The following is a 15000-nucleotide window of genomic DNA, read 5'->3' as shown; positions in this document are numbered from 1 at the left end:
CATTTTCACAAGTTTGATAAAAGGATTGTTAATCCCTCCTGTCTTGTTCTCTGAGCATACATGCTGTCACAGCCAGAACGGTAAAGAAAACAGAGACAACAAATATCCTACTTTTGAAAGAAACCAATATTTTAGAGAAGGGGTGTATGACTTTATGAGATATGATATAGAGTATCATATCTCATATAATCAATTACAATGATTACGTTTGTTTCATAGGATAAAATGACCCATTCAAGAGATAGCAGTATACACAATAATTAAAATAGCATTTTAAAAAGTCGAGATGCTGAAAATCTTGCCCAGCTAGCTTCAATGGGCACAACACCTCTGATCTAAACCCATAATTTTCCTACTTCATTTATAATGAAGAAGTGCGTACAGGTGAAATATATGTAGTTTTACTGTCAAACAAACATGCAAACAACAAAAATAGAATAGAATTACATTTTAGTATTTTTAATGTCTGCTTAATTTATATATGTATCTCAGTTGATACACACACACACACACACACCTGTCACTTAGACATTTCCATTCCATCCCATTATAGACAGAATACAGTTGCATTGTTTTTTTAATCAGCTTACATAATTGCAAAAGGGTTCTCGACTGTTGTGTTCCAAAGGCACATATCATTTTAAAAGGCTAATTGAGAAAACATTGGAGAACCCTTTTGCAATTATTTAAGCACATAATGTAATCTGAAAACTGCTGCCCTGATTAAAAAAAACAATGCAACAGATCTCAGCTGGTATTCGGTCTATAACAGAGTAAATGGAAATTTCTAAGTGACCCCCCAAACTTTTGACCAGTGTAAAATGGATGTATTGTGTCTGACCATTTTATTAATTTGCTCAACAATTCTAGAAACTAAAAATATAGATTGATAAGGTGCACAGGAGTATTTCAATATTAGATGTTTGCTTTTCACAAAAAAACATAGAACCTTTAACAGAAGAAGAGTTAGTAAAAGACTGGATAACAACACTGCTTTATGTAGATTAAAATATTTATTTTTCATAATTCCTTTTACATGCACAAACTGAAGAGGTAAATATGTGTTACAGAATACATTAAACATTTTAAGTGACTAATCAGACATGACTGAAAAAGTAGGTGTGTGTGTGTGTGTGTGTGTGTGTGTGTGTGTGTGTGTGCATGTGTGTGCGTGTGTGTTTATGTGTGTGATTGTGTGTGTGTGTGTGTATGTATGAGTGTGTCTGTGTTGGTGATGAAGCTCCGAGTAGCTCAAATGTCATTTGGAGGTCCCTATTGTCTGAGACTAACAGGAGAATAAGGCTTAGACACAGTCACACAGGCACCCTTAGCCCTCCTCTGAGAGAGCTACCCTTAGAGCAGTGTCCTCTCACATATTCCTGTTCAGAGATAATTGAGATTAGGGGACATGATTAGAGGACGAATATGTGGCAGGACATATGGTTCAGAGGTGCAGAGGCACCCTTTTTTATATGCTATTTACAATATTTAAAAAAAAAAAATATTCCCAGCTAATTCTGTGTTGTTGTCGGTCTATTCAGTAACCTTTGACTTTCAAAGACACTCTATAGACGAATATTGTATACAGAACCATAAAACGTAAAATCATAATATTTTCCATGACATGTAAAAATCTCATGCCGTTGCAACCCGTAAATGTTCTTTAGTCCAGGTTACATACACATGCAGAAAGTATCTGAATAGTATAAACGTGTTCCTGATCTAAGCAACATCCTTTGTAAAGTCGGACACTATTGGGAAAGATAAGTTTTTTACTGCACAGAGAGGGGTTGCTTTTCTCCAGGGCTTAGGCTGAACCCTTCTGGGTCAAAAATTTGGATTTTTAGAGCATCTATTTTGTGCCTTAGCCAGAAAGAAATTTGTCATGAAAGCTGTCACCATGGCAGCTGTAAGACATGTGCACCTTGCACTGACACTACTCTGCGTGGCGCTGCCAGCCTTAACCCTGTACACACTGTGTGTACAATTTTTCATGGCTTTATTTCTGAAATCATTCAGTATTACAACAATAAAAAAAATGTGTGACAACTACATTTAACATCTTGATTATAACATGCTTTGCGCATAAATGGTAGCCTATATTTGCACTTACAGTCATCCACAGACTGAACATTAGGCTATTGGATTTGCGTAATAGGCTGCAGAAAGGCCTAGTTTCGATTGCAGATGCATTCTTTACAGTGTTTAAGGTACTGTTTGATTCTGACCGGGTCTCTATTCATCTGTGGTATAAAAATTACCATCAACAGTTAATAGCAGCCTCCTCACATTCCTCCTTATTTCAGATTTAAAACATGTAAGAGTACATTAGGCTATTAAATAGATAATTGAAAAGCTATAGTCCTCTCATTTCCATCTCTCAAATTCTACTACAGTAGGGGCGCAATATCGTTAATCTTTCTGTGTTCATTGTTCTTTGCCTATTGCGCAAAAGCCTCCGGTTACAAGTCCGAAGCGCTAACCAGTAGGCCACGGCCAAACCTAATTGGTTTCTCTTTTTCCTTTCCCTTTTTCGCGGGTTGGGTTGGGTTTGGGTTAAAAATCAGAGGGTAATTTTTGCGGGTGGGACGGTGCATACTATGGTATACAACCCGTGTGTGTGTGTGTGTATGTGTGTGTGTGTGTGTGTGTGTGCACATGTTTCAGGAAGTCCATTAAGTCCGTTTTGATAGTGACTGTTGACTGGCTGCTAGAGCCCTTCTGTGATCACATCATGTCCGCCAGAGTGTCAGTCAGTCAGCCACTTGATTCTCCAACCCCACGCCCTGCCCAGCTGTGACTTCTTGGAGAGTCGCTCACCAGAACTCAGCCAGACGTGGGCCCGATTCGGCCCCGACACCGGCACTCCGGCGCCAGGCGCTCTCGGGGTAGTGCTGTGTGTCGACCTCGGCATGGAGCTTTTGAAAGCCGGTGGAGGAACATGACATATTGTGCTGCTTCGAATGTTACATTTCAACATCAATTAGAGAGGCGCGGACATGGCGCCCCAGATGTTGGGAGCGAGCGGAGCATGACACCCAGGCATCGCTGCTGCGGAGAGAAGTGGCAGCTGCAAAGGCTCACAGCCCACCAACCTTATGGCGCAGAGCTGGCCCGGATGTGGCCCAGATCCGGCTGACCTGCTGCCCCAGACGCGGGCCACATCGGGCAGGCCAGTGCTGGGGCACGGCTCTTATTCCCTGCGCTGCTGCGCTGCAGGAAATGGTGGAAGACATCAGCGAGGTCAGGTCCAGAAAAGGACACATGCTGTACCGATATGTACCCATACAGACAGTGAAGGATGAAGGATTACAAGATGTAGTGTTAGGGCACAGAACATGAAGGATATTGGAAATATATAGTACAAGGGCAATTCCACGGAAAATTGACTTTTTGTCACATCCATAACGCCAGTGAAATGCCTTGGCATTTGTATGATGTGAATGATAACATTCATATTTTGTGCATTTTTTCTCATGTACATTCTTCAGCCAAAAATAGCAAATGCTCAAATTTCATGTAATCATTCACATCATACCATACCATCACATTTTATTGGCGTTATGGATGTTACAAAAAATGTAATTTTCATTGGAATTGCCCACAAGCATGGTGACGTCGGTGCATTGCTCTACATATGAGTAATGACGCGGTTGGCAATATATATGTTTGTGTGATAATATCAGAAATCCTACCCAAAGGATCTGAAAAAAAAAACATGCCAGTTGGTACAGGCTGTGGCGGAGAGATGGCAGTGGGCATGTTGTCATGGCGCTGTGACCTCCGTGGCCTCTCAGCCTTTGCTCCCGTTGGCGAGGGTCAGTCTTGCCACTCTGGGCGGTCAGCCTTGCCACTTGACATGGCGAGGTGACTCACTTGTGCCCGCTGGAGAATCACTGGGCAGGGGGCCCTCGAGGAGAGTTCCGAGGGTCACCAATGGCTTCTGATCTCGCCCAAACCAGCTGAGGATCATGGGACAGAAAGCAGGATCACGGGCATAGCCGTCCGCCAGCTGGGCATAGCCGTCCGCCAGCTGGGCAGGCGCTTTTCTCTCCCATCCCACCCTTATCGGCATCCCCATGGCACAGGGCTGTGCAGTCATCCGGCCTGGTGCCTGGAGACAGAGACCAAAGCTGAGGAATCACTGGAGAGATATGAGCTGCAGCACAGAAAGACACCACGCTGTAGGTCTCCCATTGATTTACCATCTTATTAGGTCAGCATATTTGCAAACGCTCTCATTTCATTCAACAGAATGTCTCATATTTAATAGTACAAAAAAAAAACACTTTTTGATTTACTTCTAGAATGGATCTTTGTGTAGGGTAAATGTTAATCCAATGGTCTCAGTTAGCCAATCAGAAATGTCCTCCAGCTCTAATAGAGAATAAGGAAAGACATGAACAAATGAAAAGATGTTCCTGAATGAGTGAATAAATGAATGAATGAACAAAAAAATACAACATTCACAGCACACAGCACAGCTTATCATTAGTAGTTTCTGTCCTCCTGAGCATATTTAATTTGACTTCTGGCCCATCTTTTAAAAGTGAATTACTATACTTACTCTCCTGAGAGACTGATCATTTCCTGTTTGCTCGCCATATCTGGTAGCCCCAAAGCACAGATGAAGTCTTTGAACATACCAAGATTAATGAAATCATGCAATGAAAAACATTCATGTTTCCAAACTCACACACCCAAGTCGAACTGTGTGCATTCCAAGAGCACTGGAGGAAAAACAGCATGGCCCATGAATGCAAGAGGAGGAGGAGGAGGAGGAGGAGGAGGAGGAGGAGGAGGAGGAAGAGATGGGGTGGAGAGGGCAGTTAAAAGTGCCTGGCCAGGCTAGCGTGAAGCCAAGAGTGGCTGGATGAAAAAGACAGACCGTTAGCTGGCTGTTGATCCCGCTCCGAGCCCATATCAAAGGCTGGCCGGCAAATGAGAGCGGCGCGACGCGGCACAGCGTGGTGTGGTGTGGTGCGCTGTAGTGCGCAGGGGCACGGCGATCCCTGGAGCAGGCAGAGGCATGAGAGGGCAAGATGAAGGCGCCAGGACTAGATGAAAGACATGAAAAAGGCAAAAAGCAAGAGAGAAAGAGTGTGTATGTGTGTGTGTAAGTGTGAATGTGGATGGATGTGTGTGTGTGTGTGGGGGGGGGGTATAAGTGTGTATGTGTGTGAGTGTGTGGGTGGGTGTGTAAGTGAGTGTGTGTGTGTGTGTGTGTGTGTGTGTGTGTGTGTGGGGGAGGGGGGGGGGGGTGTAAGTGTGTATGTGTGTGAGTGTGTGGGTGGGTGTGTAAGTGTGTACGTGTGTGAGTGTGTGGGTGGGTGTGTAAGTGTGTACGTGTGTGAGTGTGTGTGTGTGTGTGTGTGTGTGTGTGTGTGTGTGTGTGTGTGTGTGTGTGTGTGTGTGTGTGTGTGTGAGTGTGTGTGTGAGAGAGAGAGAGAGAGTATGCATGTGTTTCAGGGAGTGCTGCTGCGCGCTAGCTAGAGAGAGATGACTTCAAAGACTCAGCAGAGCAAAGGCTGGCTCTCGCTTTTTAACATTCTCCTTGCGAGTTTTCTCCCTCGTGCTCTCTTTCTTTACATGCACTCCCCCCCACCCTCACACACACACACACACACACACACACACACACACACACACACACACACACACACACACACACACATGCCTCAGAACTCTTTATTCTCCTCTTTCCTCAAAGGCAGGCTAGCCCAATGGTTCAGCTGGGTATGAGCGTTAATATTTCTACCACATCAACACCCTTTCTTGGCATAGGGTAGCCAATGATGGCTTTTGGTATTGTGTGTGTGTGTGTGTGTGTGTGTGTGTGTGTGTGTGTTTGCACATTTATGTGTGTCTCTCTGTTTGTGTATTCAAGAAAAAGTGAGCGAGAGAGAATTTGAAAGAAAGAGTGTGTGTGACAGAGTGTGTGAGTCCATGTCTTGTGCTCCACTAGCTTTAATGGGACCGATGATTCTAGCAGTTTCCTACAAAGCACCCTGACTCTCAGATCGGCTGCACACTCACAGATGCCATCCCAAACCCACCACAGACGCTGCACAGTGTGCGTTAGAGATGAGTAACATTCACTGCCGAGCTTTATTTGCAAAATTTATGCTGAATGAGAAATGGCCTGCACCACGAAGGGCTGGTTCCAAGAAGGGAAAAAAAATAAAACAGTGTGATGTTCTGTAAACAGAATTATTAAATCAAACCTCTCTTAAGAAATTAATATTAGAAGCTTATTATACATTCAAACCCCAGTAGTTCTATCTCTCTCTATTCCTTTCTATCTCTCTCTCTATATGTAGCCTGGTTAGGAACATTGAGGGGTTTCTGGATGTGTGGAGGATGAGGGGGTTGTTCTGTGAGGGTGAGGAGGATGATCAGGTGCTTTTTAACATATGATGTTTTGGGATTTTTTGTGTGAATGTATTTATGAATGTTTGTTTGGTGTTTGGCTTTGTATGAAGCGTGTCATGATTTCATGGGTTAAGGAACGATCCAATAAATTATGGTTGGAAGGTTGGAACCTCTCTCTCTCTCTCTCTTCTCCTCTCGCCTCCCCTTCCCTCTTTATATTAGTTAAATACAGAGATACTGTAGGCCTATGTGCATCTCAAGTCAAGTCAAGTCAGTTTTATTTAATATAGCGCATTTAACATGCACAGAGTGCAACCCAAAGCGCTCCACATACAAGACATTGACAAAAAACAAAAGACAATAAGACAAAAAATGCCAGACGGAGCAGCGTAGTCGCCAGCGTTGACACCACATGACAAAAACATTTAAAAAATAACAAACACAAAAGATGCCGGACGGAGCGGCGTAGTCGCCAGCATTCCGGTGACACTAAGACAACACTGCAAATTAAAAATAAATAAATAAAATAATAATAATAATCATGTTAAAATTAGTCCAATTTCCAACCGGCTGAAAAAGTCCAAGGGCAATGATGACCCGTGTGAAACTGCCAATGCAAGACCAACAAAGTTCTTTCACTGACCAACTCAGAGAATTTACTGGCAGTCTGGAGAGCAGAGCACCAGAAGAACAACAGTCTGAAGTCATGATGGGCGATCTTCCTGCTGATCAGCAGCTCGGTTACTTTAGCAAGGACCGTTTGTTGCTTCATGGCTCCCGACGTCGCCATCAGAGCTCCCCACCTCAGCACTCAATCCAGACTGCAGGCCCCCAGCGTCAGAGGCTAGCAGTGCTATACTGTACGTTAACGTTATGGCAGCTCGCAGGTCAGCTGCAGCTCGGTGGTCGTGGCAACTGCAGATCTCTCGCAGAGTAGGCCCATTGCCCTGAGCAATCTTTCCGTCCAGACGAGTCCAGACAGAGGATGTGCAGCGTCAGATGGAAGAGGGACGGCTAGTCAAGGCAAGCTCATCAGCCCAGTCGAATAGAAACTAACGTTACCGTTAGTTATCAGCCAGAAAAAAAGGACCAAGAATAACACAAAACTATCGAAAATAACGTAAATAAAGGGTGAAAACATTTAACTTGACAAATAAATACAAAAAAATAACAGAACATTACATAAAATTACGAACATTACATAAATACAAACAAAAACATGATGCCAGACAGAGCGGCGTGTCTCGCCAGCGTCCCCGTAACCTAGCAAGTGTACAGTATTTACGTAATTTATCTCAGTGTACAGTATTTACGTAAGAGTGATGGTGAAAATTGTGTCGGTGAACCATTGTGATGCCTGTGTGTGTCTCTGTGGAAGTGACACGCTCAGTGCAATCCTGCCGTGAGTCTTTAAACTGGCACTACCACGGCGACGCTCCCCGGCTTGCGTTTGAAGAACTGAGCGTCCTGGCAGAAGACAGCGATGGCGTTGGGGGGTTTTTCCTTGAATCTCGCGACTTTATCGCGCGTCAGGTTGGAGCCGCTCACAGCGCCATGAGGGGAATCAAAGCTTTTGTTTGGCGCTGCCGCCGACGCCACCACGAGCCGAGGTGATGAGGATAGATTGCTGTCTGCTGTCACACACAGGTTTCGGTTGTCAGGAGTGCTGCTCTCGTTGCTCGTGCTTGTCTAATTCTGACAATCGACGCTCTTGTTTTTTGTTTTTTTTTTGTCGTCAGGGTTACATAAATCTCCACACCCAACCCCCCCGCACCCGTGTGCCTTCATGTCTCGAAGTTTAGGCAGGCAGCCTTTTTCATATCACCGACGTCAAGGAAACCTGCTCCGCCTGAAGCCTGAGGTGAATAAAGTGGAAACACTGACCACTGCAGGGGGTCTTTGATGAAGCGTTTACTCCAGCGAAGCATTTTAGATCGGTGAATTAGGGAAATGCCGTCATTTACAGTAAACAAAGATGGAGCCGGGCAGTAAACAAAACAAAGCATGCAGCAGATACTTCCCTGCAAATGGAGTGTAGCCTACCTGTGTTTCGCATTTCACATCAAATAACTGTTTACATTATTGGCTCATACTTTAGACCACAAGAAAGCTAAGCAATGTTTTGCCGCACACTGTGTGTGGTATGAGTTTGACGGGCAGAAGTGTAGCAAGGCCAACTGACAGAGGCATGTGAATAACGGTCTAAACAGCGTTTCATCCTTCTCCAAAATCTCAGTGGCTTAGCCAGCATAACGTAGCCTAGCAACAGTGATTGTGATTTTTGGTTAGATCTGTGCATATATGCCATTCAAATACAGTAAGAATAGCCTGGCTGACAGCCCAAGGTCACACAAAGGCAAACAAAGACACCTACCTTCTTTTTCTTTTCTTTAATAATTTGAACCAAGGCAGATTTGGCCTCCATTCAATAAATCAAGCTGATAAAGAAGAAGGAAAATAAAAACATATAAATGCCAGGAGAAATTACAACACAAAACTTTGTTGAGATGAGACCGGATATGATGCTCCCTGCAGATCTTGAGTGTTAGAGCGGAGGGCTGATGCTGTTGGCCATGATTTAGGTGTGGAGATGGAGGTCAGTAAAAAGCCGAGGAGAAGGCTACAGTTCCAAGGGCTTCCTACTGCTTGCCTTGGCCGTGAGCACGGTCCCTTGCTCATTGGTCGGTCTCTGTGTCCATATGTTTTTAAGGTTCCTGAAGGACTTTTATTGACTTTTAGCAGACAGAATATTGGCATTGTAAACCTCACAGAGGGCAGGGTGTCAGTGGGGGAACCGAGCGAGAATCTGTGTTTTACGGGCCTGGATTATTCCGTTATAATATTATAAAGCCCTGAAGATGGGCCGCTTTAGCACTCACACAGGCAAGAGGGCAACAAAAGTGCTTGGCCATTCAGGAGGGCAGTTCAGTTGTTAAAATTTAGGGGGGTGAGGTAGTTATGAGCACATAAAACTTGATGGCCCCCTTCGGAGAACTTACTGGCAAGTGTGAAGTTTGTCCACCCCAGGATCAATGGCTCACTGTTTCCATTGCCATGTGTATCTCCATATCTTCGCTTGAGCTCCCCTGTGAGCTGTATGGGTCTTTAATAGGCGCCGAGGGAGAGGCTCAGCGCTTATCTGGAGGTGGGTCGCCTCGTTAAGGAGCGTCCATAAGAGACAAGATAATTGGCTTCATTCAGAGACCACAGCAATGTCATCTGAGAGGAAACTTGGCAAGTCCTTGCACTGAAAGGGTTAAAAAGTAGCCCATAACTTGTAAAACATTAGTGGTTTGACCCGTTAAGTAATTTTGGAAACAGTTTGAAAATGCAGTTTAACTTCCTTGTATGCCTACTGGGTCATAACAATGTAGCCAGTTACACCATTTATTGGTATTATTTTGCTCCCTCTCTGGGCTTGTATGGTTTGTTTTAATCAGTCTTTCAAACTGACTTTAATAACCACAATTCCTTCCTAACTATTATCTACTCAGAGACTCATTTGGGGTGAGTGTGTGTGTGTGTGTGTTTGTGTGTGTGTGTGTGTGTGTGTGTGTGTGTGTGTGTGTGAGTGTGAGTGTTTGCGTGCCATAGTTAAGGTCTACCTTCTCCCTGGCCTGACAAAGGAGGCCCCAGGGGTTTATATAAAGAAAGATGGCTGTGAAGCAGGCCAGCTGAGCAGCCGTTGGCTTATCCTACAGCCCTCGCTGCCCGGGGGCTTGTAAAAGTTTGTTGTCGGGGAGGTGGGCTTGTAATGATTGAGGAACACGGGGGCGGAGGTGTTTGTTAGCCAAGAGAGGGGGGGGAGTTGTGGTAGCGATGTGTGTGTGTATGTGTTTGTGTGAGTGTGGACGTGTTAATGGGTTTATGTGAGGGCTAATCACCGGCATGCTCAGCCCCTTCCAGGGGTTAACTAAACCGGGCTATGTGACACATGGTTGGTCTTTATGGGCCCGGCGCATGACGCTAAAGAGCCCATAATAATGACGGCAATTACGGCAATCGGCTTAAACAAACGGGGAGAGAGCGTGCAGAAAAGCTCATCATACTCCGATCTGATTGGCCCTAATGAGATAAAGACGCCAATTAATCCTGCGCTAATTGCTGTGGCGAGCTCGGCAGAAAAACACCCAAATGTGTGCATGCAAATGAGCGCCGAGCGGCGCCGCGCACCGAGCCGAGCGGAGAGAGAGCGGAGAGAGAGCGGAGGATTGCGGTCGGAGTCCAGGTTAGTTACGAGCAGACAAAAAAAAACAATCACTGCAATTATCACCGCAGTTAGAGGAATAGTTTATTTTGTCCTCCCACCTCTTCTCCTCTGCCTGTCTGGGGGAAGTGAAAGCCCATCAGAAGTGTGGGAGAAGTTACCTGCAGTGGTGGTGGCTGTGGATGCTGCAGTGGGAGTAGGGCTTGTGTTGCCAGGGCGAGTGTAATTCAGCCTAGCAGCTATCTGGAGGTGTCGAGTCTCGTTGTGAGCTGGGAATTCTCGCATAGGCCGCGGGGGAGTGGTGGGTCAAGCGAAGGTTCAGACTTGTTGTCGGAGTATTGCGTCTGTGTGTGTGTGTGTGTGTGTGTGTGTGTGTGTGTGTGTGAGTGAGTGTGTGTGTGTGTGTAGCTGTGTGGTTGGAGGCTCTGGGTGAGGTGAGATGTATTTGCGGCCCTTGCGGGCGAGACTGTGTTTCATGTATCCGCGGTGATGACACGCTTTGACACTTTTGGGCTTTTCTCATGTTTCTCTTTTGCACGTGGCCTCCATTTTGAAGCTGCTCCCTCCTAGTCCTGTGTCCTCTGTCTGTCTCTGTCTGTTTTGGACAGTCTAGAGAACTGGGTGGGGTGAATAGACAACCACCATTAGCTCCAATGATGTCAGTTTTTATTATTGATACACCAGCAGCTCTTTTTTTTTTAAAAAAGAAAGAAAATCTCTGATTTATGGCTCGAGATCACAGGGTGACCCACTCACAGAATCTGAGCCAGTGTAGCAGGACATGATGCATGAAACATACTGTACATGATCTCACTCGAATTCCGTGTTTCCTTTTTCCTGCTGAACGGCAACTGCTGTCTAAGATAAACTTACTATGTACTGCAACTGCCTGTTTTAAGAAGTGCACCGTTCAAGGTCAAGAAATATCCATATAAATTTAGAAAATGTGACAAATCCTACAACTAAATGATAAAAAGTGTTCCAGGCAGTATTTAATTTGTCAGTTTTTATTTTTTATATTCAATGCTTCACACTTAATGAGTCACTTAATGCTAGTGGACTACATAGAGTGAGCACAATAATAGATATTGTGGCTGGGGTCAGTTCTTAAGTGATTCTTTTTGACCGTTGCTAGGGACAGGTCTCAGCAGGCTAACGGCCTTGAGCGCTGCCCGTGGCAACCACCTTAACTCACCGCGTGACAAAATGACATTCACTGTGACCTCATTAAGATTACTCTGGCTATTACCGCTTCGTGTGGGGATGTATGACGCGTGGGGGCCGCTCTGATGAAAAAAGCCATAAATCTGGGCATTAGCCGGCGGGCCCCTGTGGCACTCAGAAGTCCTCTAGCGTGACACTCTTTGCAACCCAACCCCCCCCCCCGCCTCGTTCTGTCCGCCGGCCACCCTCCGCCCCCCCCCCCCCCCCCCCCCATTTGCTTTCTCGTTCTCTAATTGCCGGGCCTCATGCTTTTGCTCTTTCTCTTCGCCATTGTTGACATGCCGTAATGCTCCGTCTATCGGAGAGTGGCCTCCGTAGGCCGCCGCCCACGTTCGCCTGCGCCATTACGGGAGCCATTTTCATTTCCTCCGGCGAGGCCCACAGAGGGGGTGGGGGGGGGGGGGTTGGCAGAGCGGCACCTTGACAGGGACACCCCCTAAATCATCCACACATGTAATTGGTCCCTACTTACCCAAATGGCTCTGGACTCCTCTATTTGCCTAAGTGCATTAACTCGGGGTGGGGGGTGATCCATGTTAGCGGGGTACTGCCTGGTCACCAGAGGCATCTCCTGGTGTTAACTTGTCCTCTTACCTCATACCTCAACCGGCATCGCTGTTGTCGTCGTGGTCGTTGCTGTTGACGCCTTGCTGTTCATCAGGCCCATTCTCCCAGGGCCCTTGTCTCCTGTTCAGCCAGAGGAGAATATTAGCCGAGAAGTGAATCAATATGGAGAGTGGAGGAGTCTCAGATGAAGACAACATTTCATTCTCATCACTCTTTGACATTGGAAACATTCAACAAAACACGTCAGTATTTCGTCAGTTCATGATTATAATTGTACATTTTATGACACCATTCCCATGTGTCAACCCTTGACTAAGATCATTGTTTTGTGTTTATATGTTTAACTGTGTATATATTGTCGGCTTCAGGATTGCTGTTCTAAGGGGTATGTTTTGTAATAACACTAGAAAATAGATATATTTCCTGTAAGCTGTGTGGTTAAGAAATACAGGGAGTGACTGGAACATCTGCAACAATTCTTGTACAGCCATTATACTGTATTCCCTACGCCCATGTGTCTGAACCAAATGTTCTCTCTCTGGCTGTAAGTAGGTAGCCAAGTAGGGAATAACAAAAGAGGATGATATTCATAAAAGGAGATGCAATATGAATAACACACACACACACACACACACACACACACACACACACACACACACACACACAAAATGCATTCTCATTGCACTCTTTATTTCTGTCTTTCAGGGATACACATGCACATTCTCTCTCTTTTTCTCATGCACACACATACAGTACTTTATACACTCTCTCTCTCTCTTTCTTTCTTTCTTTCTTTCTTTCTTTCTTTCTTTCTTTCTCTCTCTTTCTCTCTCTCTTGCACACACACACACACACACACACACACACACACTACGCGTCACATGTGGCAGATTGTCAGCATCACATCACAATGACAATAGAGGGAACGGTCAGTGTGTGGCTTTGTTTTTTAATTTTCTTCTGACTCCTTTCTTTTGTTGGGCTGTGGGGGTCACTGTGGCATTGAGACAGCTTCTGCTGCACTTAATGACCGATCCAATACTCCAGAGACCAAGGCCTGATGCTTATGCCTCCACACACACACACACACACACACACACACACAAATAGAGACGTAGACACACACACACACACACACATACACACACACAAATATAGACGTAGATACACAGACACACACACACACACACATTCACTCACACATAAATACAGATATAGACCCATGGACACACACACACAAATGCACATACACAGACATACTGTAGAATGGCACATGCACATATGTAGGGCTCTAATTTGTTTGACACAAAATGCGCAGTGCAATGTGTTACAGTAATACCGACCCACAAGAAGAAATGCTAATTTAATGAACTGCGCAAAACATTTAGCTAATTTACAGTAATAAAGCACAACACCATGCTAGACACAAGCACCAGTGACAAAGTTGTCAGGGCTTTCAACTGCTTACACACTACATTTTTGCTTGTCACACAATTTTCTAAACATGTCTTTCAAACACCAGAACCCCACACCAAATGAATTCGATTTATTACACGGCTCTTCATAGTGCTGCATTATGCTCCATTCACTTGAATGGGCCTTCCCAACGTTCGGCGGTCTGCTAATTCTGAATAACAGACCGTTGCTAAGTATAACAGACCGCTGTCAAGGAAAATGGGCTTTGTGCTTCTAAGTCAATTATTTCATATCACTACGCAAGGATTGGAACTTCATTCAAAAGTGAAAGCAGACGGTTGATCAGCTGTGTTCTAAAGAATGTTTGATTCAAGTTCAGCGTGTGTTGTTGCGAACTATTTGTTTCTCAGCAAAAGCCATGATTAAACAGTAACAAATAGACTATAGCCTAGGCTATGTAGGCTAAAGAGTCATATCGTGGGGAGTTTATTGTGTCATTTTGGCAAGTAGCCGTGTAATAAGCGGGATAATGTATAGAACGCCGGTCATTGTCGGGAGATAGGTCCCGACAGGGCGAACCGGACCCCGACGCGCAGCGGAGGGGTCTTGTTCCGCCCTGAAGGGACCTATCTCTCGACAATGACCGGCGTTCTATACATTATCCCGCTTATATACATACAATGAAGTTCCACATTTATACAAATATACATTATCCCTTACTAATTAGATTAATTCTCATTGTTTGACTCAGTTTTCAGTTTCCTAAAACACCACACACAATTTTCTACATAACACACAAAAATCAAACAGGAAGTAACTTGATTTCGTTTTTCAAACACAACCTATCAAAATTCCAAATTTATTCGTCACTTATTCACTCTCAGTCCTTAATGTACAAACACACATTACTTTACCATCTGATCATTGGCTTAGTATAGGCCTATGAATAGATATACTTTATAGACTGTAGATAGACCCTTTCAATCTGCTCCTAGAGGATCTATGGTTGATATGTTCAGAACCAATGCAGATGATGCATGAAATGAAAATGAGTTATACTTGAGCAACTGCCCCCCCATCACACACACACACACACACACACACACACACACATTTTGTATTTCAACATCTCTCTGTAGATGACGTATGATGTATCCAAAATGTCATATTATGACAAAAGTTTTTATAATGTGAGATGAATGTTTGCTTTAGAG

General features: G+C 44.7%; 1 protein-coding gene across 1 annotated transcript in view; it reads left to right on the top strand.

Annotated features, from left to right (window-relative positions):
- Positions 1 to 2945, top strand: part of rgsl1 (regulator of G protein signaling like 1) — a 76871-nt gene extending 73926 nt beyond the window's left edge. The window contains exon 23 of the mRNA XM_076275463.1: positions 2746 to 2945. Within this exon, the coding sequence (XP_076131578.1) occupies positions 2746 to 2945 (200 nt within the window). The remainder of the gene's footprint in view (positions 1 to 2745) is intronic.
- The last annotated feature ends 12055 nt before the right edge of the window (positions 2946 to 15000 follow it).

The sequence above is a fragment of the Alosa pseudoharengus genome, unplaced genomic scaffold, assembly GCF_046254945.1.
Source record: "Alosa pseudoharengus isolate Yale_2024_CS ecotype anadromous, Long Island Sound unplaced genomic scaffold, YU_APseudo_1.1 YU_APseudo_1.1_scf_11, whole genome shotgun sequence".
NCBI lineage: Eukaryota > Metazoa > Chordata > Actinopteri > Clupeiformes > Clupeidae > Alosa > Alosa pseudoharengus.
Note: the sequence above shows the minus strand (reverse complement) of the source record. Positions and strands in the feature narration are given on the sequence as shown.